Source organism: Saccoglossus kowalevskii, chromosome 5 (genome assembly GCF_978046115.1).
Source record: "Saccoglossus kowalevskii chromosome 5, keSacKowa6.1, whole genome shotgun sequence".
Taxonomy (NCBI): Eukaryota; Metazoa; Hemichordata; class Enteropneusta; family Harrimaniidae; genus Saccoglossus; species Saccoglossus kowalevskii.
In genome coordinates this window covers 19,040,405-19,066,000 of record NC_140645.1, presented here as the reverse complement: position 1 = coordinate 19,066,000, position 25,596 = coordinate 19,040,405, and the positions used below count along the sequence as shown (strand labels likewise).

The 25,596-nt window shown below is 37.1% G+C and overlaps 2 protein-coding genes and 1 long non-coding RNA gene across 5 annotated transcripts in view; all 3 read right to left on the bottom strand.

The window, feature by feature from the left end:
• LOC146745848 (anaphase-promoting complex subunit 13-like) overlaps positions 1-23,568 on the bottom strand; it is a 28,338-nt gene extending 4,770 nt beyond the window's left edge. For 2 of the 3 annotated variants that reach the window (XM_085499199.1, XM_085499201.1), the window contains exon 1: positions 559-760. The gene's annotated coding sequence lies outside the window, so the exon portion shown is untranslated. Of the gene's footprint in view, positions 1-558; positions 761-23,409 lie in introns of those variants that run through there. The other variant, XM_085499200.1, reaches the window with a different exon arrangement.
• LOC102807903 (monocarboxylate transporter 12-like) lies at positions 7,443-17,236 on the bottom strand. The gene is made up of 5 exons (XM_085499198.1): positions 16,860-17,236; positions 14,835-15,062; positions 14,489-14,632; positions 13,118-13,897; positions 7,443-8,549 (listed from the first exon to the last, which is right to left on the bottom strand). Exons 2-5 carry the CDS (start codon positions 15,055-15,057, stop codon positions 8,401-8,403), a joined length of 1,296 nt encoding a protein of 431 aa, XP_085355324.1. The 5' UTR covers positions 15,058-15,062; positions 16,860-17,236; the 3' UTR covers positions 7,443-8,400.
• LOC146745849 (uncharacterized) lies at positions 19,359-20,075 on the bottom strand. The gene is made up of 2 exons (XR_014929529.1): positions 19,932-20,075; positions 19,359-19,431 (listed from the first exon to the last, which is right to left on the bottom strand). It is a non-coding gene; the product is annotated as an uncharacterized LOC146745849 (long non-coding RNA).
• Positions 23,569-25,596: the final 2,028 nt, after the last annotated feature.

Here is a 25,596-nt window from a genome sequence, read left to right as displayed (position 1 = left end):
TATAGCGGCCATTGTGAGACGATGACAAGTTCCCCTCGTGACGTCACAAAGTACCCTTGTATGCTAATTAGGTACTCTAGTTGGAGCCTCGCTCTGAGTCGACCAAGAAACTGAACGTGAGCGTGTCCTTATCCAGAACATTATTATTGATCGTTTACTTAATTTATGTACATTTTTCACTTGATTTTTTTTCATAATGTTTTTATAAATAAATTTTGCACACAAAAAAAGTCAATTGTCCCAATTCAGTTACACTTTACAAATTACGACCGCATGGATTCACTTCATGGAGTGTGCATGATATGAAAAAAAAAATATTAAAAATATGCCCCCCCCCCCCCTCGGAATTAAATCATCTGTAGGGGTGTGGATATAGAAAAAAAATAGTCAAAAAATGACACCTCTCGGAATTGGACCATCCATACTTTTTGTAGAAATATGACCCCTCGGATTTAACCCCGTAGGGGGGGGGGTGGACAAAAACTGGAATGACCCGTTCATGTCACACGTGTTACACCATACACCAACTCCATCAGAATTGTGCTTCGAGTTACAAACCTTCATACAATATGCCTGCTTGTACTGTATAGAAATAATCTTGCTCCGATGTGACCAATATCACTATCAGAAATGTAGGCAGTATACATACGCCTAAAATCCGACTCCGATGAGAGATCTCAGTTTCTGTGTCATAAATCGCAGAGACCATCGAGCCACGACACAACACGAAACAAGTAAACAAAATGGAGGTTTGAACATCGCCCTCTATAGACAAGCATATTAATAACTTCGTTTGTGTTAGTTCATCGCAAGGCCATAAAACAAACACAAAAACACGTACATTACTTGTGCGTACATGGCTATTGGAATGTACAACCAATAAATAAATTTTGGAATATAAATTTCTCGGGGAAAAAACATAAAAACCTCCTATAGTTAAACCACGGAGCTAAACATTATATGATTTGACCATCGCGTACGCCAAAACACGTACGCAAAACATTTTTTTAAAAGTTTTTTGTATGAATTTTAGAAAATATGAAATAAATATAAAATATGAAAGAAAGAAAGTTTTCATGATTTTTTTTAAGAAAAATAATTTATCAAATACGCCCGCGTCTATTTCAAAAACAAATTTAACAGAAATTGTTTTCTTTTGTTTTGACCTACTGCGGTTTGTATTTAAAGTATTTGATTATAATTGTTGGTTGTTGTGTTTGTTGTACATAATAATGTATTCTTTTGACCAAAACATTCGTAATAGTAATAAATATTAAGGATCACATATTGTTATTAAGTAAAGTTACATTCCCACTTCGCACAATCTGCAAAACACCTCACATGAATAGATGTAGTAGGAATTGTACAGAATTCCACTGAACATATTAAATATCACAACTGCGTATTGACTACAGACAACTTGCCCACCCACTAACGAAACACAATCAAAGACATACGGAAAGATTTAAAACTATATATAACATACATTGACAATATTGAACAGCTATCAAAAGCAAATTTAAATTACAAAATCATAACTTAAACTTTAAATTTCACACAAAACAAATTAAAGAAACATCAGTTGAACGTGTGACGTAATATAGAGGAAATTGAAGATGAATTCCATCTAATAATCATGATGTCCATATGGAAAAAGGGAGGTGGGCAGGCATAAAACAACATGGAGGAGAGCACTGAAAAAAGAAAGAAAGTGGGGTGGATGGATGGAGAACTTTGAATGAGGTCAGGGGAGGCACAAAAAGGATAGATGAGAGAGAGATGTCCAAAGTATGTGCAACATAGAAAGTCTTTTAGTAGAGGTTATGTTCAAACAGATAACTGCATTCAGTAAGTTGACAGGTCAAAGTCAATTTGTAACACAGATCAATGTGACACAATTTACTAAGCACCGCCTTGAAATAAGACAGCAGCACCCATATTTTTAGTATAATAAATAAACATCGTATGTTAATTGCTAGTGAATCTTGTAATTGGTAAATGTAACTTTTTTATTTTTCAGTGTTATTCATTTCTTTATTGTTTCGAAGTTTTAAAGCGGGAGTCGTCACCTGCGTATGCGTCAGATGGCCATATCGTGTCATTGTTTACAAACAAGCATCTACCCATGAGCCTTTGCGTTTTTTAGCGTGTGTTGATATCGTCGCTTGGGACTCCCGCACGTGCGTGTGTGACGACCGTACTGTTGTACTTTTCAAAGTCAGCGTTGTGTCAATAAGTAAATTCTATGACGTAAATGCGCGACCCAGAGACGTTAAAAACGTCAGTATCGTTTTGCTCTGCAGTCACCCAGCAATGAAGATTATGCTATATTCTACGACAAACGAATGCACTACCAATCACAGTGGTTGATATGAACATGGAAGGTACTGCCGGATATGAATGATATTCATTGCCTTCACACTCTAACTTTAAATAAGCATCCCGCCACCAGAGGGCGCGATTTATTGTCATGTGAGAATGCCAAGGGTCAGAGGTAATGCGTACACTACTGTAGTTTCGTATTGTAGTGAGTTGTATCTGTCATTATGGCGCGTCCAATTTAATCTACAAATGTCTACAAATGTTTTTTTTCTGCATATTCTCTGACAATGGCCTAATGACCTGTAGAAATCGCAACTGATTCATGGATATATCATAGTAAACTACAAGTTGCTTTCTTCGAACACAATTAACACTACACAAGTAGTGCGACCATGCATCCTCACAGCATGTCGTTCTGAAAATCGTTAGTTTGAACCCAGAAAGTTGCTTCTTTGTAAAATCCCCTTTTTAAATAGAGGGAAACGTTATGCTCCCAACATGAATAATGTGAGAACAACCTAGGTTTGGTAAACAGTCCTCTCTTAATAAATGGTATCGCGGAGAACAAAGAAATTAGTAAACGGTTACTGTTTGTAACCACGACAGTACTTTCCCAGTATGCTGAATGAAAACCAGGCTGTTTAACGGACTGTTGGAACAAATGCGACGAGCCAAAAAGTGGTATTACTATCAGTTAAAGCGCGGTGGTCGTAGCACAGCACGTGTTCGAATTTCATGTAAATAAACAATGTATTTTACACGCGTTGTATACGTCGCTATGAGTCCCATATCGAACAGGACGCGGCACGACGACCACCGCCCTTTACATTGTCGTTATATAAGACCAAATAGTGTGGGTGTTTTTAATAGTTTTGTGGTTGAGTGCTTATTAATAGATATACCAGTATTGGGTAAAGGACTTATTTCCTTGGTCGTGGTTACCATCAGAGTCGGATCCAAGGTTTGAATGTTAATGTGACCCCTCCCCCATCTTAGAGCTTGGGACGCCTCTATAGTCGCTTATGTTGTTTTGAAAATCAAACACATTTAGAAGTTTTTCTTGGTATCTAGATGACCTCGAGAAACACAATTCGATGATGACTGAGGAAATTGCAAATTATCCACAGAATAGCTACGATAAGTAGATACCTTCTGGTGAATCAGACTTCTAGACGTTCTGGCGAATTTTACTTTCAGACATATAAAATGGGCCTAAATCTGGATTCTTCACTAAACCTGTCAGTACAAATGTGTCTTCTATGTCTTCAGCAACATTATTACACTCACTTGCTTTTCAGCTATGACGACGGCCGTTGGATAAATATTTCAGTGAGGCCCATCTAAACACAGTATATCAAAGTTGGAGCTCGGTACGTAGACTGTATTTATCAACGTCAGTGATGGATTTTTTAAGTTTACTTAGTTTGGAAACTTTCAAATTTATCAAAAATCTTCGATTAGTCTAACATCGCTGAGTATTAACGCACACTCGGCTGTAGTAGAGTTAGGGATATATCTGAATAGGTTTATGATTCAGATAGATTGTACCAAGGATTACCACCCCTGTCATGGCCAAATCGTCATTAAGTGTATTTCAATACTATTTAAATTTACATTTACAGCTTTGCTATGCTTTATTATATTTATTTATGTTTAGATAAAACCATCAGGTTAATAGTGCCACCCAGTTTTATTGGTGAAAACTATTAATAGTGTTGACGTCAGTTCTTATCTGAAATTAAAAACTGCTTGGTCAGCTGTGTGATTTCAACCAACTGTTGTATTGTTGGCGATCCGCTCCGCTAGGATTGCCCTTATAATCACTTTTGTCGTTGTGTGTGTGTGTGTGTGTGTCTGGAAACAGCCAAAAACATGGTGCTTGTTTTTGAGCGGAGCGGAGCGGATCGCCAACCAGCCTACCGGCTTGTACAGTTACAAATCGTTTTACTGAGAACTGATTGCCAAGGAAGGTATAGAAACAGGGCGTGTGCAGTGACGTCATACACGTTCTTTGTACTGTATAGTTGTTTGTTGTCATGGTATAAATACAGCGCACACTGCGTATTGGCCCATTGCCTTCACTCAGGATGTAACCAACTTCTCTATAAGCAAGATAGATGAAAGCACAGTATGGACTAAATTGGGTGTTTATCTGTGAAAACCTGTTGGTTTCAGAAGAGCCATTGTTTAGTGTACTATGTAAGCATCTATTTCCCAGAGATCTTCTAATTTACCCACAATCCAATGCGCTCTTCTAATGGATACCACACGATGAGATTTGACCTGGGCACGACATGCACTAATTACCACCGGTGACTCCTTCGATATCTTCCAAGCACCTAAAAATACTTAATTAAAGCTTCAAGCAGGCAACGTCTCAGTTTGTACTCGTCAATCTGCGCAACAGTCAAAGTCGTCATCTTTGTTTATATGAGACCCTCATATCTCGCGCATGCGTATCACGACGACAACGACCCTTTAATTTAACAATGCAGCATCAGATATATTCAGTTACATGTTTTTGTGCACATATTTTTAATAATTGAAAGCTGCCAGTCATGTATTGTTACCGCCATAAATGTAATTATTATTTTAGTTGTGTTTTATTTCAGTTAATCATCATTCTGATATATATAGAAGAAAAAGTCATAATTTGAATACGAACTTGTTTGATTAGTGTGAGTGGGCGAATCTGGGATAGCATTACTTTCTGGTGTAATCAATATATTGTGGCGAGCAGATATTTACGATGTCAGCCAAGAATTAGGCGAATTACGGGAGTTGTGAATTTGCCTGTGCGCTACATTTCATTACCACGTGTTACAATAGTGTATTCTATGATGGATCGTGAGTTGGAGCATAAATTTCACAACAAGAATTCTGATATTGGTGCTAGTGTCATTGTTAAGGAGATTACTATGATAAAATATTACATTATCAGAAAGGTGGTAGACGTCCCAAGAAACCTGAAGTTATGGGACTGCAATATGCATTGCAGACTAGACAAAGAGAAAGAAGCAGGGGAAAGGTATGAAGTAAATCTTGAGATCTTCAGATGTGCGTTCTGTGACAGATTAGTCCGCAGAATGAATAGATACAGATGGAGCTGTTATCGGTACACACAGGAAATATCATGATCTGCTGTCAGTGAAGCTCATTAGGGATACTATGGATGGTTATGACGATTTTCAGTATACTTCATTGGATTCAAGAAGCAGTCTATTATTATGAATGAGAAAGTGAAACCTGAGGATAGTGTGCACAGAATATCATATCAACATCAAAGAAATCCATAGCCTGTTATCTCCACGGCAAGAATAGACCATTTTCCGTTCACTGCGAGAACCACGCGTTATGCGTGAAATCGAACGTAAAAACAGGACAAACAAAGGTCATAGCGTCGTACAATCTCCCCAGGCAGAGTTGTTGACCAAAGTTGACATTCAGTGCGCCCGATTGTGTGTGCGAGCGCTTTCCGAATAATTTCAACGCAAACTTATAGAAACAAGTGAACACGGTGTAGATTTCCCAGGATGTGTGCCCGAGACGACTTGGTGCGGTACTTGAGTGTAAAAAAAACGTGGTGTACACGGCTATTACTAAACTAGGTGAAGCCCCCACATCCGGTCCTACAAGTGTTCACCTCACACCAGGATTGGAGACTTGCAATAGTCTGACATAAACACGTGCTTCCCGATTTACAGTGTAGGCATATTGTATTCTTTTTATACACACAGTAAGAAAGTAACTTGTTTATCAAAACCACCACAGACGAAAGTCCAGAAAGGAGAAAGAGAATATCCTGCACCATAAAAAAAGGAATGTACTTTTAGTGAAATAAAGTTCAAGCATATACTATTTTCACAGGTTCACTTGGTACAAGGCCAACTATGCTTATAGGCGCTACATTATCAACTATTGGGTTGTTCCTGAGTTCCTTTGCTTTCAATACGTATTATCTGTACATATCATATGGTGTCATAACAGGTAGGTATTGTCAGTGTTATTATCATTAATTTAATATTTTATAGATACTTCACTGAAATATGTACAGTTTACAATGTACTAGGAATAGACAGATGAAAAATATTTAAGTCCTTTATATAGAAAAAAAGATAAATAGTTATTCTATTTATTGAAGACAATAAACACTGGGAAATGTTTTTTTTCTTATGCAACCTCCTTTATAAATATTAAACAAATTAGGGTGTTGTATTTACTATAATTTAATCATTGTGTACATTGTTGACTTTCACTTACAATTTGTAACTGTTCTTAGGCAGAATTAGGTACCCGTCATGGTTTGTTGATAGACGCAAGTTTGCCGATTCTTTCAAAATTGCCAACCTCTCAACCAGACTTGTTCAAGGATAGATTGTAGATAATGAATATACTCGACCAATCTGCATATTACCAATTCTTATGCTGGATAATTCCAGATGCTATATCTAAGTTACACCAGCCTGGTAAAGCACATTGCCTTTACTCCTCACTTCACAGTGACACCCACTGGAAACCCAGAAACTTCATTCTGTCATTCTCATATCATATGACTCATCGTGCGCACTCTCTTGTCCAGCAGGTACTCGGCTTCGACAAATGGAGACAGAACTGGATTTTGAGATCACCTTCTATAGAACTCTTACCTTTGTAGACTCTACAAAACGAATATACAATGCTCATCGCAAATCCTTCTTGGAATTCTGCCTAGAATTTGGTTAAATCCCAGTCCCTGTTAGCCCAGCGGTCCTATATAGATATGTGGTCCATTTGGCAAGGCGCCTCAAGCCGTGCTCAATTCGTCAATATCTAAATGTCATTCTGCATTCTGAATGTGTGGTTCCCTAACCCGCTTGCAGAAGATTTCACCCTTAATTATCGGATTGCCAAGTTTAATAATAGAAGGACTCATGATAAACGTAACCTTTGGAATGGACAGCAGTAGTTTAATCCTGGTCATCATCATGTCACCTTCCATATATCACTTGTCACATAAAAGTGGGACTCCTGGAATACAGTTTAAGATTTAATCTAATCTCACATGTTTACATATACCAATATGTGCTCATCAAAGGGGGAGGGGAGGAGGAAGGGAGGGAACAACAGTTAACACCAAAACGTTTTGAGAATATCCACCTCTCCAATCTTTTTAACCTTTATTACTTTAGTACAGTAACCAGTACATGTGGAAATAAAACAATAACAATGTAAATACAAAAGCTGCTAACAGAATAACAGGAAGCAATACAAGTAGTCTCATCGTCAGACCATTTTCTGTGAATAATGTCTCTTGATGTGTTCGCATTGAATGTAATGTCGGAAATGGCATACCGAAACGAAAAGCTAAGAATATAATAGTGAATCCCTAAAACAGGCGTTGAATACAATGGTGTTCTGGGCTTTAGCCCGAGCTGAGCCCCAGCGCACATTTTGCTATGCGGATCTTAAAAATGGGTCAGATTTAGCTCGTACTTTACTCGCTTTCTTGGCCTGTACTAAGCGTTTAATTATGCTAATAAGGTAATTAATATGTACTATTTTAAAACCAAAACTAATTAGGTCTGTACATTGTCTTAACACATCTATGTACCAAGATTCATTGAAATGGGATAATTAGTACTTGCGATATCAGTGTAAAAGCCAAAAAATTAACTAATTATGCAAATTAGTTGATTAATATGCACACATATTTACTTAAAATTAATCAGGTCGTTGGATTGTTCTAGAGCATCTATGTATCAAGTTTCATTGAAAAGTAATGAAATAATAGTACTTGAAATATCAAAAGCTGAAATTTTTTTTACTCAGGAGTAACAGTTTTTGCCTGTATTTAATTACGTACAATGTGAAAACAAACTGGTTATTGTTACATACCCAAGTAAATGTAATGTTGAACAAAAGTACATTTAATTTAATGTAACAATCACTGTTCTGTCAAAATCTGTCCATATTTAGAACAACTTAAACCCCCGTGACAATCACAAAACGTGATCTGGCAATATGAATTTCTCTGGAGCAACATTTTGACCCATACATAGAAGCACAGTCTAATGCTATTCTATGAAACCAGTCTCAAAATCAGTTTTCATTGTTTCCCCAGTGTGCGTTTCTTTTCTGCGCTCTCTGCCTGAAAGCGACGATACCGTACAGCAAAGCAGCCACAAGATTACATACGACGCATAGATAAAATACTATCTTGAAACTGCCCGTGTTATCATATATCCAACCTGTCGAGAGAGAATAACAATACGGCATTGTTAGATACATTATTAGTAAACCAAACATTATCAATCACACCCACATGCTTATTTTTATATGTGTTCAAATAGTTAGACCAAGGCCTAGAACGAATATGGAAAATTGGTTCACAATTAAAATATCAAACATAAATATTTCTATGGGATTGACGTACTAGCATGAATGGGTTCAATTATCAGTGTTCACTGATGACATCATCTGACTGGCCCTCTAGAGGCGAAATGACGCCAGGCAAAGCGGGCGTTTGTCGTCTGCTTCACAGCCCGTTTTATACTCGATATTTAGGGCATTTCGCAGCACAAATAAGCTGTTTTTATCGACAGAATTCATAGATCTCAAATTTCATGTACAGAGTGTCAAAAGCCACACCTCTGCTCCCCTTTAACATTTGTTAAATATGTGGATGTATTGCTGAATAATCTGGCTAATCTAGTTTCAGGAATAAATTTAGGCAATGTAGCAGTGTGTATAAATATAAGAGCCACTGTTTAGGTGAACGAGGGTTAAAATCTGGTTTTCAGACTGCAAAAATGCTGATTGGCTGTAGGTGATGTACAGTGTTTTCGGTTAGAGACTATTGTTAGTATCTATCTATAATTATATACATGGATATATATATACTGGTACTTCTGCTTAATTTGTTCAAACACGCAAAAAATCAAAGAAAGCTTAGAAAGAACTCCCATGTGCTGAGAGTATTGGAGACACATTAAATATAATTCGAAATTACTTAGCTGAAAACTAATTATGCAAATCAGAAAATTAATATGACCAGATTTGAGTGTAAAACTAATGAGGTCTGCGCAATGTAACAGAAAATCTATGTCTCCAAGTTTAATTGAAATGTGATTAGAACCAAAAAATTATGAATTATTATGCTTATTAGGGAATTAATATGAACAGATTTTTACCCCAAACTAATTAGGTTTGTACATTGTCCTAGAGCATCTTTGTACTAAGTTTCATTGAAATGGAATAATTAGCACCGTGAAAACTCCAAAATTTCGACCCCTCTAAAAATTTGACCGCCTATTTATTTGCCGGGTTTCGGTGTTTTATTCACCTCCAAATTTTCGACTCCACTAAAAATTGCCGACTCATTCTTATTCGAAAATTGCGACCAGTTTTAGTTTTCCCCCAAACGAAAAAAAAAACGATGTGAGCGTTCAAACGGGACCTTCCTCAAAGGCATGAATCCGGGTTTCTGATTGACTGAGAGATTTTTATTTTATTGGTAACGAAAATATATTCTAAATAAACGAAGTTTCAAATAAAAACGAACACAAAAATCTCGGCATGCTGCGTTTCTGAATTGTTGATTATTACTGTACTCAGTAGTGATTATAATAATGTACACAAAATAAATTTGTTGAATGGTTATGAAATACAAATAAAAGTCAACTTAGTTTCATCGTAAGCGAATGATTCCGATCTCGTATAAACGTTTGATGCTGTAGGATATCCGCCATGTTCTCTTAGGTCAAATAGGTCAAATCGCTAATTAACCAATCAAAAAGCTGGATGATGCGAAAACGGCATGATTTTTTTTTAAATAAAAAAATTAGTTGTTTTTAAAAAATAAACTGGTCATCTGAAGAATAATTTAACATTGTTCACAGTGATAACAGCTCATTCTCGAAAGGAAGCTTACCCGCTCACGCTAGTCACGATAAAAATCATACACGTGTACTCTTGAATAGACAGACGTCAATGACTACGGTAAAACTTAGACTCTATTTTAGCCGGCAGGATTGATTGAAATGTCCGAAAAATGACGCCAAAATACACCTTAAAAGTCCCATTTTATTTTCTTAAATCCCATTATATTTTTTAATCCAAGGGCGAATTTACGGCAGAATTTGGTCCCTCAAATCACCGGTACGGTGCTCAAATAAGGGACACGTGAGCTTTGATTCTAACCGGATACATTGCACTGGGTCGGGGAGATCGTTTGCTAAACTTCCATGTATCTTTTGTCCAATGGGTACCTGTACTTCGAACATTCGCAAGTTTTCCTAGGTAGTGCGAGACAGCTTTGTCTTTTGACCTATTAGTTTTGTGCTGACCTCTTCTCCGCGTCTTGATGTTTTGTTTTGCTTGTCATAATACTCACTGATTGATGACTTTGTTTAGATTTTGAGTTACAACTCGGCCACGACCTTTGCTTTTACCGTGAAACATGAGGAAGTTTACGTCAATTGACGGACATTGCATTTTTTAAAAACTAATGAAGCACACTGTCTATCATCCCCATTTTTTTTTGCTGATTTCTATTCTGAAAAATTCGACCGTCCGAAAATGCACCTTAATTTTGACTCTAAAAACACGTCACATTTCTAACACAAATTATTTAAAACCAGTCGAAATTTTGGAGTTTTTACGGTACTTTAGATATCAGTGTGAAAGATTAAAATTGGTTAATTACGCAAATTAGGTAATTAATATGTACAGATTTTAACCCACAATTATTCAGGTCTGTCTATTGTCCTACAGCATCCATGTACATTCATTGATATGTGATGTATAGTACCTGAGATATCAGTGTGAAAGTTGGTTAATTATGCAAATTAGGTGATTAATATGCACAAATATTTACCGGAAACTAATTGGGTTTGCATAATTCTAGATTCATTGAAATATGATGATTAGTACTTTAGATATCAGTAGAAAAGCTGAAAATTAATTATGCAAATTAGGTAATTAATATGCACAATTATTTACCCTAAAACTAATCAGGTCTCTGCATAGTCCTAAAGGATCTATGTACCAAGTTTCATTGAAATGCGATGATTAGTACTTGAGATACATGTGGAAAAGCTGAAAATTAACTAATTATGCAAATTAGGTGATTAATATGCACAAATATTTATCGAAAACAATCAATCTCTGCATAGTCCTTGAGTATGTAAGTACCAAGTTTCATTGAAATGTAATGCTAACTACTTATATCAAATGCTGAAAATTAATTAATTATGCAAATTAGGTAATTAATATGTACTGATATTACCATAAAAACTATCAGGTCTGTGCAGTGTCGTATGACATCTATGTACCAAGTTTCATTGAAATGTGATGATTAGTACTTGAGATATCAGTGGAAAAACCGAAAATTGACTAATCATTATGCAAATTAGGTAATTAGTATCCACGGATTATTACCAAAAACTAATCAAAACCTAGCATTAGTTCAGAGCATCTATGTACCAAGTTTCATCAAAATCCAATGAGTGGTTGTTTAGATATCAGTGGAACAGTCATGGAACCACTAAAAAATAGCTAATTATCATGCAAATTAGGTAATTAATATGCACGGATTTTTACCAAAAATTAATCAAATCTGCGCATATGTTCAGAGCATCTATGTACCAAGTTTCATCAAAATCCAATGAGTGGTTCTTTAGATATCAGTGGAACAGTCATAGAACAGCTAAAAATTAGCTAATTATCATGCAAATTAGGTAATTAACGAGCATGGATTTTTACCAAAACCTAATCAAATCTGCGCATTGGCCCAGAGCATCTATGCACCAAGTTTCATCAAAAACCGATGTATGGTTCTTGAGATAGCAGTGGAACAGTCGGACACACATACACACATACACACATACACACATACACACATACAGACACACTAACTGCAAAGACTCCCATTTTGTGCTTCGCACATGGGAGTCAAAAAAAATATTTAAAAAATACACCATTCTGTTTGTCTCTGTCAGAAAACCACAGGAAGTTCTGCACAAAATGTAGTACCAAGTCACATCGTAGTGGTTGCGGAGATTCATTCACCGATGAATGTGACTCTAGGAAACTGGAAACCTAAGGCATATGTTCAACAGTCTGAGAGCCTTTTTGATTTTTGATAAAATATTTTTAGATAATATGCCAAAAATCCGGCTAAACAGACATATCACATGGTAAGCCTAAACCATGGTATGTGGCTTCAGTAAAAAAATCAATATATGTCAGCACACGTTCCAGCAATTTGCACTAAAAAGACAACAGTTAACAGTCAATGTCCAGAACTGTCACATGGCAGAACAAATAATTGAAGGCAATAGTGAGAATTTTATCGAAATTTATAGGAACAATCTTAACTATAAATTGCACCAGTTTCAAATTTAGAAAGAAAAAAAAGACCTGACTCGACCTGTTTTAATTTAAAGGGCTGCAGTCGTCGCGCCGCGTCCTGTTCGATATGGGACTCACAGCGACGTATACTACGCGTGTAAAATAAAATTGTTTGTTTACATAAAATTCAAACACGCGCTGAGCGACGACCACCGCGCTTTAAATAATGGATGCACGCCCGTAGCGTTATGAGGCGAACTTGCCACGTGTGAACAAAAATAGATATATATTTATAAGTAAATAAGTATTCGGGTTGAGACTTCGTTGTTGTTGGTATTCAATGTTATCAAAAAATGTTTAATAAGATAGATTAATATTGAAAATGCCAGTTAGGAAAACGAACTTCAAAGTCACTTGGTGTACTCGCGCATTTAAATTTTGCGTGAGAAAAAGCAAAATAGCTTACCTCCAGACTGTGAACCTAGAATTCCCGCCAATCCAATTGCTAATAACGTCATTGAGTTTGCATGTGAATAATTCGTTACTCCTACCATTACTTTCATACAAACAAAATACACAGGAAAGTATATGCCATCACAAGCTCCAACAAGGACGCACGCAACAATCAACACAGGGAACATCGTTGTTAAAGCAATTGTTAGTTGCGCAATTCCCATAGTGAGCATAAGTATCGGCAGAATGCAAATTGGTCGTATATATGCCTTATCCACAATCCATCCTTGAACAAGTCTGGTTGAGAGGCTGGCGATACCTACTGCTGTAACTAGAAATGGTGCTTTCAGTTCTGGGGTTCCATTATCAACTGCATAAGGTACGGTGAGTGAGATTACAATTAAAAAACTCATGTCAGCCGCAAATACTCCCAACATCATCAGGGCAAAATTAAGGTTCGTACACAACAGTCGAAACCCTAGACTTCGAACTAGTGTCTTAAAAAGACCATCTGTTTTCCTGTCTGTGTTTTTCTTTTCTTGTTCTTGACTAGTCACAATGATTGGACGCATAACAGCAGCACATGCAAAAGTATTGGCGTTGATCGCAGATAACATTAAAAACGATCCGCGCCAACCGTATTTACTAACAAAAAACTGAGTCATCGGTGGATAAATAAAAAATCCCAAGCCAGTCCCAACACAGGCAATCCCAGTTGCAGTTGCAAAATGTTTGTCAAAGTATTTCGACAAAATCGGCAAATTTGTGGCTATCAAAAAACCATGACCTGTACCTGAATGTATAAAAAAACAGATATATGCTTGGTTTTAGTTAAAGCGCGAGGGTCGTCACCTGCGGACGCGCGGGAATCGAGTCCCAAGCGATGATAACACATGCTAAAAACGCAAAGGCTCATGGGTAGATGCTTGTTAGTAAACAATGACACGCTATGTCAATCTGACGCATGAGCAGGTGACGACTCTCCCGCTTTAAATCAGCATAAGAACAGTTACAGACGGTATTTTACGTGCATAATGATTAAATTATAGTAAATACAACACCCTAAACCATTTTTAATACTTATAAACGAGGTTGCATAACAAACACATTTCCCAATATTTATTGCATTAATCGTTAAATCCAATAAGTACCAACCATACGGAATAATTAGTTTTTCGTCTTAGAGAACATAGATACGTTTGTTCTTCTGATAATTAAAAAAATGGCATATGTCTATTTCTACGCATATTATTTGCTGGCATGGCATTCATAACCAATATAGGGATGCATACATGTACACGCTTACCATAAACTACAACATATTTCAGTGAAGTATCTATAAAATATTAAAACATTTGATGATAATAACACTGACAATACCTACCTGTTATGGCCCCATATGATATGTACAGATAATACGTATTGAAAGCAAAGGAACTCAGGAACAACCCAATAGTTGACAATGTAGCGCCTATAAGCATAGCTGGCCTTGTACCATATCTGTCATTTATGTAAATACCAAATGGACCTGTCAAAATGGTACATGTTTGAACATTATTTCACTAACAGTACATTACTTGTTATGGTTTTAAAAGAGTTAGAGTTAAAAATATGTGTCAATTATTCGAATACAATAAATTAAACTTAATTACCCACTATATAAATATTATAAGGTTATTACGAGGATACCTCAAAGTATGCTCGAAGACAGTACAGTACTTGATACGTACCTATAAAACACATAAATCCGAAATACAAAGAGGTGACTAAAACAATCTCCACGACAGAATTGTTGACCATAGTTGATTTCAGTGCAACAATGAGTACACCGGCATGAGCAGAGACTCCTAATGTCATCATACGAACCGTCAGACTACTGCAAACCACAATCCACCCCCATCCACCATCTGGGGGTTGGGCGTATGTCTGTGGTGGGTTCGTGAAACAAGTCATTCTTACTGTGTGTATAAAAAGAATACAATATGCCTATACTGTAAAACTGTAAATCTGGGAAGCATTTTTTTTATGTCCAAAAAACGCTAGTCTCCAGTCGGAAACCGCGATTGAAACTTGTAGGACCGGATGTTGGGCTTCACCTGGTTTGGTAATAGCCGTGTACACCATGTTTTTACACACAAGTACCGTACCAAGACGTCTCGGGCACACACCCTGGGAAATTTAAATTATTTGGAAAGTGCTCTTGCACACAGCCGGGTGCACTGAAGGTCAACTGTGATCAGCAAATTTATTATGCGAGATGCACAATTATAGGACTAGATGTGAGAAATTATGAATGATTCATTATATATACAGTACTAGTACTCGTATGCGCACTTCTTTGACGTCAATGAGTTAGAATATAGCCGTGTATAACCAAGTTTTCAGTGGCCCGATAATGTAGCTAGGGATCTGGGATGACCCCCCCCCCCCCACACACACACACACACTCACACAACCTCCTTCTCACACAAATGAATAAATATTGATCACTGGTGAGGACATACTTGTTTAAGTTAAAGAGATGCATTGAATACCGTGTACGTCATTGTGCCTTCGTTACTAACTGTTACTTTGATTTTGTTGACTTACACAGATGCACTCAAAGCGGGGGAGTCGTCACCTGCGCATGCGTCAGATGGGCATAGCGTGTTGTTGTTTACAAACAAGCGTCCACCCATGAGCATTTGCGTTTTTAGTGTGTGCTGTGAGAGTCGCTTTGGACTCAATTCCTGCGCGTGCGCAGGTGACGACCCTCCCGCTTAAATTAATGATTAGCTCCAATGCCCTATTGGAAAAAATATTTGGAATCAATTTAATTTCTGTAACCAATTACGTGTTTCGAAATAGGAAGAATTGTTCATGTTTTCCTCTATAGAAATGAGACACACCCCTGGTAATCACGTGATCGTGCCAATGACGACTGCAGCGATTGGCTGGTCGCATGGTTACTTTGCCACGCCTTAGAGATTTCACTTTTAATATAGAGTTTGTAAACTTTGGTAAGAGAGGGAGAACGAGGGAACGGTGCAGCGAGGGGTTACCTCGGCTGATTGATTGGTAGAATAAAGCTGGATCTGTAATGAACTCGTGTGTATTTATTTGGGTCGAATCTGGTACATCTACATGTGAGTGACATCAGCCAAGCGAGACTAAGTTCCCCGATCCCTGAGCACATCGATAGTGTTCATGACATTATCGTCTGTGAAACTCTAATAAGTGGTGTGAATTAAGCCGGTCACTGGTAGCATAGTGGTTGTCGCATCAGACTCATGATCGGTAGAACCAAGTTCAAATCCTACCTTAAGCTGAACATCAAAAAGGTTGACCCCTACCCTGGGTGAGTCTGTCACAGACTCAATGGGAAGGCCAATTCCACTGGCCGAAATTCATTCACTAACGAATGCGACTTTGGGGGAACCTTGGTTAAGGTCCGCAGGTGTTTTGTTCGACCGAGCCTGGTTGACACCAGGATAGCGCATTAAAATTGCCATTTGATAGGGAGATGGTCACACAGCCCTGTCATGTAGTCCTAAACATGAAATGACTTCTGTGGCAAAATGCACTATGTGTCAGCATTTGCACTTACAAAAAAGAAAAAAAAAGTCAGGAGAGACAACAGTGACATTCAATTCAATGCCCGGAACTGTCGCCTGGCCCACAGTGATAGAGGGACTGTGCCTGGCCCAAATGTCTCACAAAGTAGTTTCGCTCACTTATATAAAATCCGTGTAATCCTACGACAGGTACTTACTTACCTCAGACTACGAGTACATGTTGTGATTTAGAAGGTTATTTAAAATATCACTTTGAACTGTACACACTCTGTCGTGATCACAAATGTGAAAAGTGACCTCGGTTACAATATTTGTTAGTTCCTAAATGTAGGTCGAAATTAGAGGGCGTCGTGGAGCAAAAGCCATACCACAATAAGTGAATATTTACGCAATACACGGCGCCTTGGATCCACGGGGAAACCAGAATTATAATTGCATATTACAGCGTAGCATATGGTGGAAGTGTGTACAATTACTCAGCAGTCGCTGGGTTGATGTGGCTTGTTTCTCAGCACATAAGAGCGAGGTTATTTGTAGTTACGTTGGCGCTCGTCGCTGTGTCTGCGGAAGTACTATGGGAGATTGCATGATGGGAGTGAAAAGTCTTTTGATCAGTAAAACTAGTAGCTTCACGGTAAGTGGCTTTCGCGTTAAGTGGGTTTCGTATTGGGTGGGTCTTGCGGAGAATAGGGCTTTGTCACAGTAACTGGTTCTTTCATCGTTGTTGAGAATTAAAGTTTTATGTTTCTTTAACAACTTGCGCTATTCTGGGAATACCATCCTTAGAAGCTATTAATTTGCCTTTATGATTTGTGCAGTTGCTCTGGCAGGAGTTCCAAAATAAGACCCATGCTTACATTACATTATTATTATGATCTTATTGGTGTTGCAAAGGATAGTTGAATATTGTTTATTAAAATTAATAATCCCCATAACCGTTTTCCAATATAGATAAATTATAGTATCTAACAAATATATAACTCAGTCTCAACAAAGAAATAAAGAAAAGTATATATATATATATATATATATATATATATATATATATATATATATATATATATATATATATATATATATATATGTATATATATATATATATATATATATGTATATATATGTATATGTATATATATGTATATATATATATATATATATATATATATATATATATATATATATATATATATATATATATATATATATATATATATTTACATTATTACTAATGCATTGCAATACAACTAATTAAAATTGAAAGAAATTGCAATATATTCCGTTAGTAACACTTCTCAAGAGCGTATTTCACGGTCAGTGTTATTTACGAAAATATTTGTTTATAGGTTTATAAGTTGCCTTGGCAATTCCCACCCCAATTAGTTATAATGTGTACATATTTTAATAAATAAAATTAAAGATACACTAACAAAAATGAAATATTAATTATTTCATCATATAACCTGCACAAAAGTAATCAATATTTTTTCCTTGCTAGAATGATGTGTAACTTCATATGGGAATCCTGATAAAGTTCACAGCTGGCGATTTAGCAATACCCGTATCAGGGATACTCAACTTCTTGTGATTTTGATTACATAACGTTTTTAGGTTCATGTGCTGCAAGTTACAGAGCACGTACCTAAGCGGCCGTTCCTCGGCAAACAATTAAGCCAAGGCAAGGCAATTCTCCGTTTTTACGCAATCTGGGAAGTTCGAATTACTAAATGAAGTACAGGACAACGAAGCTGAACTATCCAAGAACCAACACACACCAAAAATCAAAATCTCAAAAGTGAATATTTGACAAGTTGGTCGTATCATCACTGATTGGAAAAAAATCCTGGCCCACCACTGCCATTGCAACAGCCAAAAACTGATTTTTGAATACTTTCGCTCCAAATATATAACCACATACCAGTGTTCAAATGATCATGCTTTTTATTTTGGCTACTTTGCGCATTGGCGCCGACATTGTTACACTGTATCAACGTAATCCCAACGCAACTTTGAATGAACTGTAAATGCTGCCTTCATTCTAGAAAATACTAAACGGTTGTAAATACTAAATGTAACACAGCAGAATACGTCCTACATAGTAATAAACTAAGTGACTTCTAAAGACTGAATGGTTTTTGCGAACTTCGTATACGGGGCCCATTTTCATTACCAAGAAAATTGACCCCAAAGTTGGGGTAACTTTTCACCAGCAACGGCTTTTAACTCTTGTGATTTTTTGGCTCGCCTGATTTTGTTCATGCTTAACAGGTAGGTCGTACCCAATCTGATTAAAATCTGATGTAGTGTACGGGCTTTAATTATTTTGGCTATAAACTTATTTTAATTTTATCACTTTTGTTATTAATGCCTTTTTATTTTACTTTGATTTTCATTTTGTGATTTTTTTTTTATTCCGCCCTACATACATCTGATCCGACGCCTATGCAAGTCCCGTTCAAATCTCGCGTAAGTAACAGCCAATCACAGGCCCCCTTTTATACAGGCTGTCGGTTGCTTACTTTTCAGTGTAGCGATACTCTACGGGCAATCTTTCTGTACATTATATTTTTCCCACTTGAATAAACCATTAATAGAAAATTGCTAGTATATTTTTATTTACAGAAGAAGATCCACAGCATTTTACAATTTTTGTCATTACATTGAATATTTTTTTCACTTCCAACAAATGTGTACACTTCCTGATACATCTTCGCCAGCCAAGGTTCGTTTATTCAGTCATCGCTTCAATTTTACATCAAACACTGAGCATAATTATCTAGAATGGAAGCAAAAACATAAGTAAATCGTAATGATTAGAACACTGTAAACAGCTATAGTAAACAATGCAAACTGATTTTAAATTGTATAACGGTCACCGGCCCACATCATCGACGCAGAAAATTGGAGCAATAAAATATTTCTTGATCAATTGCGATGTTTTCCAAATAAAAAATATTTTATTCCAGTCCAAATCAGCTCAATTACTTTAATAAAGAGTTGTTATTGTATAATGTACAAAATGTTGATACATTTTGATGAATATTTACAGCTACGGCTTCAATACCGTAGACGATTTTGTCCCGATCGTCAACAAAACATCACCGGTCTCCAGGGCAAGCGATTGGAAAAAGACACCGGTGTTCGGTCGAACCGGTGGAAACAAAATCGTCACCCCCAGAATAACTACACAAAATAACAATCTAAACTTGAACCATTCGATCCACAATATAAACATAAAAAAGTGACTTTCGTTGCATTTGACAATGATAAACTTACCGAAAACCCGTGTTTTTCTCGGTCGCTAACGTCGGTATAATCCGCCATTTTATTTGAGTGTGTTTGCCACCCGACTCTGCCCAGTGACGTCATAATGTGCATTATAGAAGGAGGTCTCAGGCTGTGATTCGTTGACTAAAATCGTCGACAGTGGGTCTCGTTGAAATCTCGTTACATAGGCATCGGGTCAGATGTATGTAGGGCGGAATTTAAAAAAAAATCACAAAATCAAAATCAAAGTAAAATAATAAAATAAAAAGGCAGTAATAACAAAAGTAATAACAAATAAAATTAAAATAAGTTTATAGCCAAAATAATTAAAGCCCGTACACTACATCAGATTTTAATCAGATTGGGTCGTATCGTCACTGATTGAAAAAAATCCTGCCCCAGCACTGTCATTGCAACATCCAAAAACTGATTTTTGAATATTTTCGCCCCAAATTGATTACCTCATACCAGTTTTGTAATAGCAGTGTTCAAATGATCATGCTTTTTATTTTGGCTACTTTGCCCACTGGTAAGATATCACTGGCGCCGACATTGTTACACTGTATCAACGTAATTCTAATGCAACTTTGAATGAACTGTAAATGCTGCCTTCATTCTAGACAATACTATCGCAAAACGGTTGGAAATATAAATGCAACAGCAGAATACGTCCTAGTAATAAACTAAGTGACTTTTAAAGACTGAATGGTTTTTGCGAACTTCGTACTGTATTCGGGGCCCATTTAGTTATAAACTTACGTTATAGCTTCACGTTCATGTCCTACCATGGAAACAGCCAAAAACACTGACTTGTCAGTGTCTGACTGTTATATACAGCCCAGAACACGTCAGAATAGTAAAACAAAGTCAGGAAATTTCAGTTGCCCGTGCCCTGAGAGCCGTTGAACCAAAACAATCTGTTACCCTTCGCCGCCCACAATCGATATGATTTTATATTGCATACTAGTAGAAAAGAACACTAAATGCAGCAATCCCGGTCAGCAATCGAATGATCAATCTTCATGATTTATGCAACTGGTATTTCCATCTAATTGCTTAATGGTCTGAACTTTAAAATTGTCAAGTTCGAGAATGTGTTTTTACGTACAGTGACGCGAACATTCAACAATGTGTTATATGTGATTTGAACTTATTATATTTTATTTACTTTTCAAAATTCTTACTAACTTGTTATAATTTATTTTATTTATCTGTATTGATTAATATTTCTATTGCTATATACTGAAAGAAATGTATATTTCTAAAGATGCAATAAACAATTATTATTATTATATTATTCAACAACGTGTTGAACAGGAAGTCCATCTTGGGCTAGTGGCATTGTAAAATTTTAGAGAGTACAGGAAATGTTTCAGTAAGTAATTGTTATGCATATGAAAATCCTTTATTGGAACAGAACATGTTATATATTCCCCCAAAACAACGTTGCTATGTTTCTAGGCGTACAACGAATTCGAAACAAAAGAAATCATCGGATCCAAACGACCTGCGTCCTAGTAAGAATCTAGTCTTATCGCCTTAGATTAAGTAATCGAAGGTAAAAACAGTGTTTATGCTATGAGAAAGTGCAGATCTTGAACGTACTTTAGTGGAAATACATTTTTGCCGATCACAGCGAACGCAATTTGATGCGAGTGAATTTCCCAAGTTGTAAGTGGTGTATCAGGGGGAAATCTGCTCTCTGGGGTTCTCCACACGTGTCAGGGGGGAATCACGTCTCGTCTCTCTATCGCGTCCCCTTGAGGTGCGGGATCGGGAAAGTCACTTAAACCTTACAGTCAAATAAGACACACACAACGAAATACGTTTCAACTCTCGTTTTAGTCAGTCAGTCAAGCACTCTATAAGACACAGTGCCCTGGGGAAAAGTCCCCAAGACTATCGCAAGGCTGACTCAAGACTCTGTCTCAAGACTAGACTCTCGACTAGCCATAAGACTCTCCAGGACTGGACTGCGTCTGTTCTGGTGTACTCGCCAAGACCAACTAAAACTCTTTATTCATTTTCAAAACTCTAACCAATTACAAAGCAGTAAAAAGACTCTAGGGCGTAACCTCCAATCATAAAGCCAATCAAACTAAGTACTGGACACGTCATATCTTTTGATTAATCATTCACTATATTAATAATTACGAATACCAACTGTCAGAAATAGTAGTCCGAAGGGGGAAAACATTGTTATGCAAATTAGCTTTAGTTGAAAATATGTCGGAGTTTTCTCGTCGACAGCTACGTGAATTTGAACCAAAATGTTATCGGCGAGACTCAAGAGTACGACAGCGACAGCTACTGAAACGTTATACCATTTTGACTCTTGAGGGGAATGGAAATCAGTTGATTTGAGGGTGTCACAATAAGCGAGGTAGTAAATCGTTTTTATGCTACGAAACAATGCAGACCTTGAACGTACTTTTTGGACTTTAGTACAACGTAATTTTTGTTTGATTACCTAACGTTTTTTAGGTCCATGTGCTGCAATTTACAGAGCACATACCTAAGCGGCCGTCCCTCAGCAAATAATGAAGCAAAGGCATTTTCGATGCGGAAATCGCGAAACTCGCCCTTTTCACGCAAACTGGGAAGTTCGAATTACTAAACGAAGTACAGGACGACGAAGATGAAATATCCAAGAATCAACACATACCAAAAATTATATCTCAAAAGTGAATATTCGTGGTGTATTTTAATTCTAACCGGACCATACGTGCTAATGTGCTAGTACTCTAATTATCCAAACATATTTTAGTATTAGGTAGTAATAATTTTAGAAAAGTGAAAATTAGAGTGACTGTGAAATAAACTAAGGCTGGTTTTAAATATTAAATATCGTGGAATCTGGGTGAAATAATGACAGGAAATTGAACTGGCATGAAAGGGCAGTGAATATAGCTATGAAGAATGCTAGATTAGATTCCAAGGGTCAAAATATGTCACAATTATTGAAAAAGTCATGATTGGCAGTTTGCGTGAATGGCCGGGGAAAAATACATGTGAATTCTGTGCTTCGGTAACAGTATTTGCTGCTTTTTTGTGCAATGGAAATTAATATAAGAAATGCTGCCAATTGAAAGAACATTTCCTTCTAGTAAACAAAACAACGTTTTTCTTGAGAAATTGAGAAGAGAAAATCCCTTGGGACAGTGTTCTTGTGAAAAAAGGACATACTTGTCCAGGGTGTCAATGGTATTTTTGATTATTTTAAGTGTGAAACTGCTGCTTTAATGCAAGAGCAAAAGTTAATGTAATTGTCCACAGTAATGGCCCCGCACATTAGTGATTGGCCTAGGGTAGTTGAAGACGTTTTAGAGGGGTGACTCGCTAGAAGTACTCATCCTGACTCCGGACTCCACTCATGTTGACGCCGCAATGAAACCATTGCGCAAATAAACGATTGAAAATCGTGCAATGTCCTGTGAAACACGACTCCAACTAAGGTCGATAGATTGTACATTTATTAAATACTCACCTCAGTAACTATTAAGACTTAATTATTCGAAATAAACACATTCACCCCTGAGTATTCTTGGACGGTCACGCTAAAATGCAGATACTCCATATTACTCACACTGAACGAGGTCGGTATCATATGATCAATAAGACGTCACGTTGTCATTACGTAATGCGGTTGGGGATTCCCCAAGAACATTAGCTCTTTCACTTAAACTTTAAGCATCTGAAGTACCAACAAAAACCAGAGCAAACTCACGTTATTACTCATATTTGTGAAAGGAAAATTGCTTTACTGTGCTATCACCTGGGTTTGGAAAAAAATATCTGCTTCATGGTCCCATCATTTTTTATATTAAACACTCAGTGATAAACGTAATTGCAATTCGTCATGCCGACAACCCCTATAAAACAGTAATCCTTAACCACGCACACGTTAATCGAGTGGCGCCAATTGGAATATTTGCTCAATACGAATACCTCATTACACGACGAACATAGAACACCTGGTATATTTGAAAGTGAAATCACCATCCAACTTTAAGACTATCGTTGATTAGCTCCTAAGTATGGCGACCGTGACTGTTATATGAACATCCCAGAGTGGGCGTGACCACAATACGGTGCCAGCGAGATCCGAAACCCAACTTTTGAACTGTTTAGTCAAAACCCAAGCAGTTAGAGATGCTATAATGTTCGTGTTACGAACTTTGAGTTACGAACAGCGAGTTACGAAAACATCGAGTTACAGAAATGACCACGCCCACTTTTATGACACCACGCCCATATTGTAACTCAATGTTCAATTAACAGTTAAGCCCCCCACACAAATAAGACAGGATGATAGCATGTACAGATATGTGTGAGTATGTTTCATGGATTAATAGGCCACTGAGTGAGTGACCAGGGATTGCGTTAACCCCATATTTTGCTTCCCGGACTCCAATTATTGAAGAGGGACCCAGTTTTTCAGGCAAGCTGGGGTCCAATCTCTAATAAAGTTATCCAGGGTCAAATTTCAATTTCTTAAAATTTTGTAAGTGGGACTCATTTTGCCGAGACACTAGCGCAAACCATGGGCCGCCACTCCTTTGCTTCAATTTCAAATGTATCTATGAAAATATCACTTGCTGTTTATCATCCATATTTCGATAACCCACAATGTCTCGATTGCGTGTCTGGTAATTCTAACTAACTACTATTTCGCAAAATGTGCCCAGCCTTGCTTCTACCAACTTCAATTGACTTCACTGTGATGACGCATGCGTTGTGAAATACGGAAAAAGGAGCCCGAAGCATGTGCACACAATATGCTAATAATCTTTAACGAGGTTGTGACAGACATATCCTATGAATATTATTTGAAAGTGAAATTATTAATAGAAAACATTTAGTATGAAACGCGGGAATCATGTATATTCGGCCTTGACCTCCACTGTAAACGCTTTCAATCATACTAAACTGGTCACCAAATTTGACAACTGTTTTTTTCGTTTTACACTAAAATCTACATGAGCGAAGGCAAGCCTCATTAAGTCTTGATTGTATTATTACTAGCAAAGTTCAGGGCCCTCCAATAAGTGATTTTCCGAACAATTGCGAGATCTCGCGAGATGCATGAAAGACGCGCGTCGAACGTCTGCCGCAAAAATCGAACGATTTGATTTTGAACTAGAATTTCTTTATTTCGCAGCTTACATTGACCGGCCGATCTTCGACAGAGGAATATTGCTTCCGAATACCCTCACTTAATCGAAATTGCCTATCATCAAATGTGGACAGCACATTATTAAGCATGGAAATGTCCCCGAAATACTTTCGCGTTTGTCGAATCCCACGCGATGTTTGACGCCACTACGACGCTATGACCTTTGTTTGTCCTGTTTTTACGTTCGATTTCACGCATAACGCGTGATTCTCGTAGTGTACGGAAAATGGTCTATTAAAATGCAAATGTGTTACATAAAATGCAAATCTTGGGAGGACAGTGGCAAACTACAACTACAAAATGACTATGATACGAAAGTACCCCTGGAAAGAAACAGCGAGACAAAAAGAAACACAATTCAAAAAATACATTACTCAAAGCAAAACAAAATGCTCACAAAAAAAAAATGAATAAATAAAAGACAAATTCAAGGGCAAGAAAACAGCTAAACATAAAAAAGTTACATTTCAAAAGGCAGAATTAAAAATTGCGCCCACT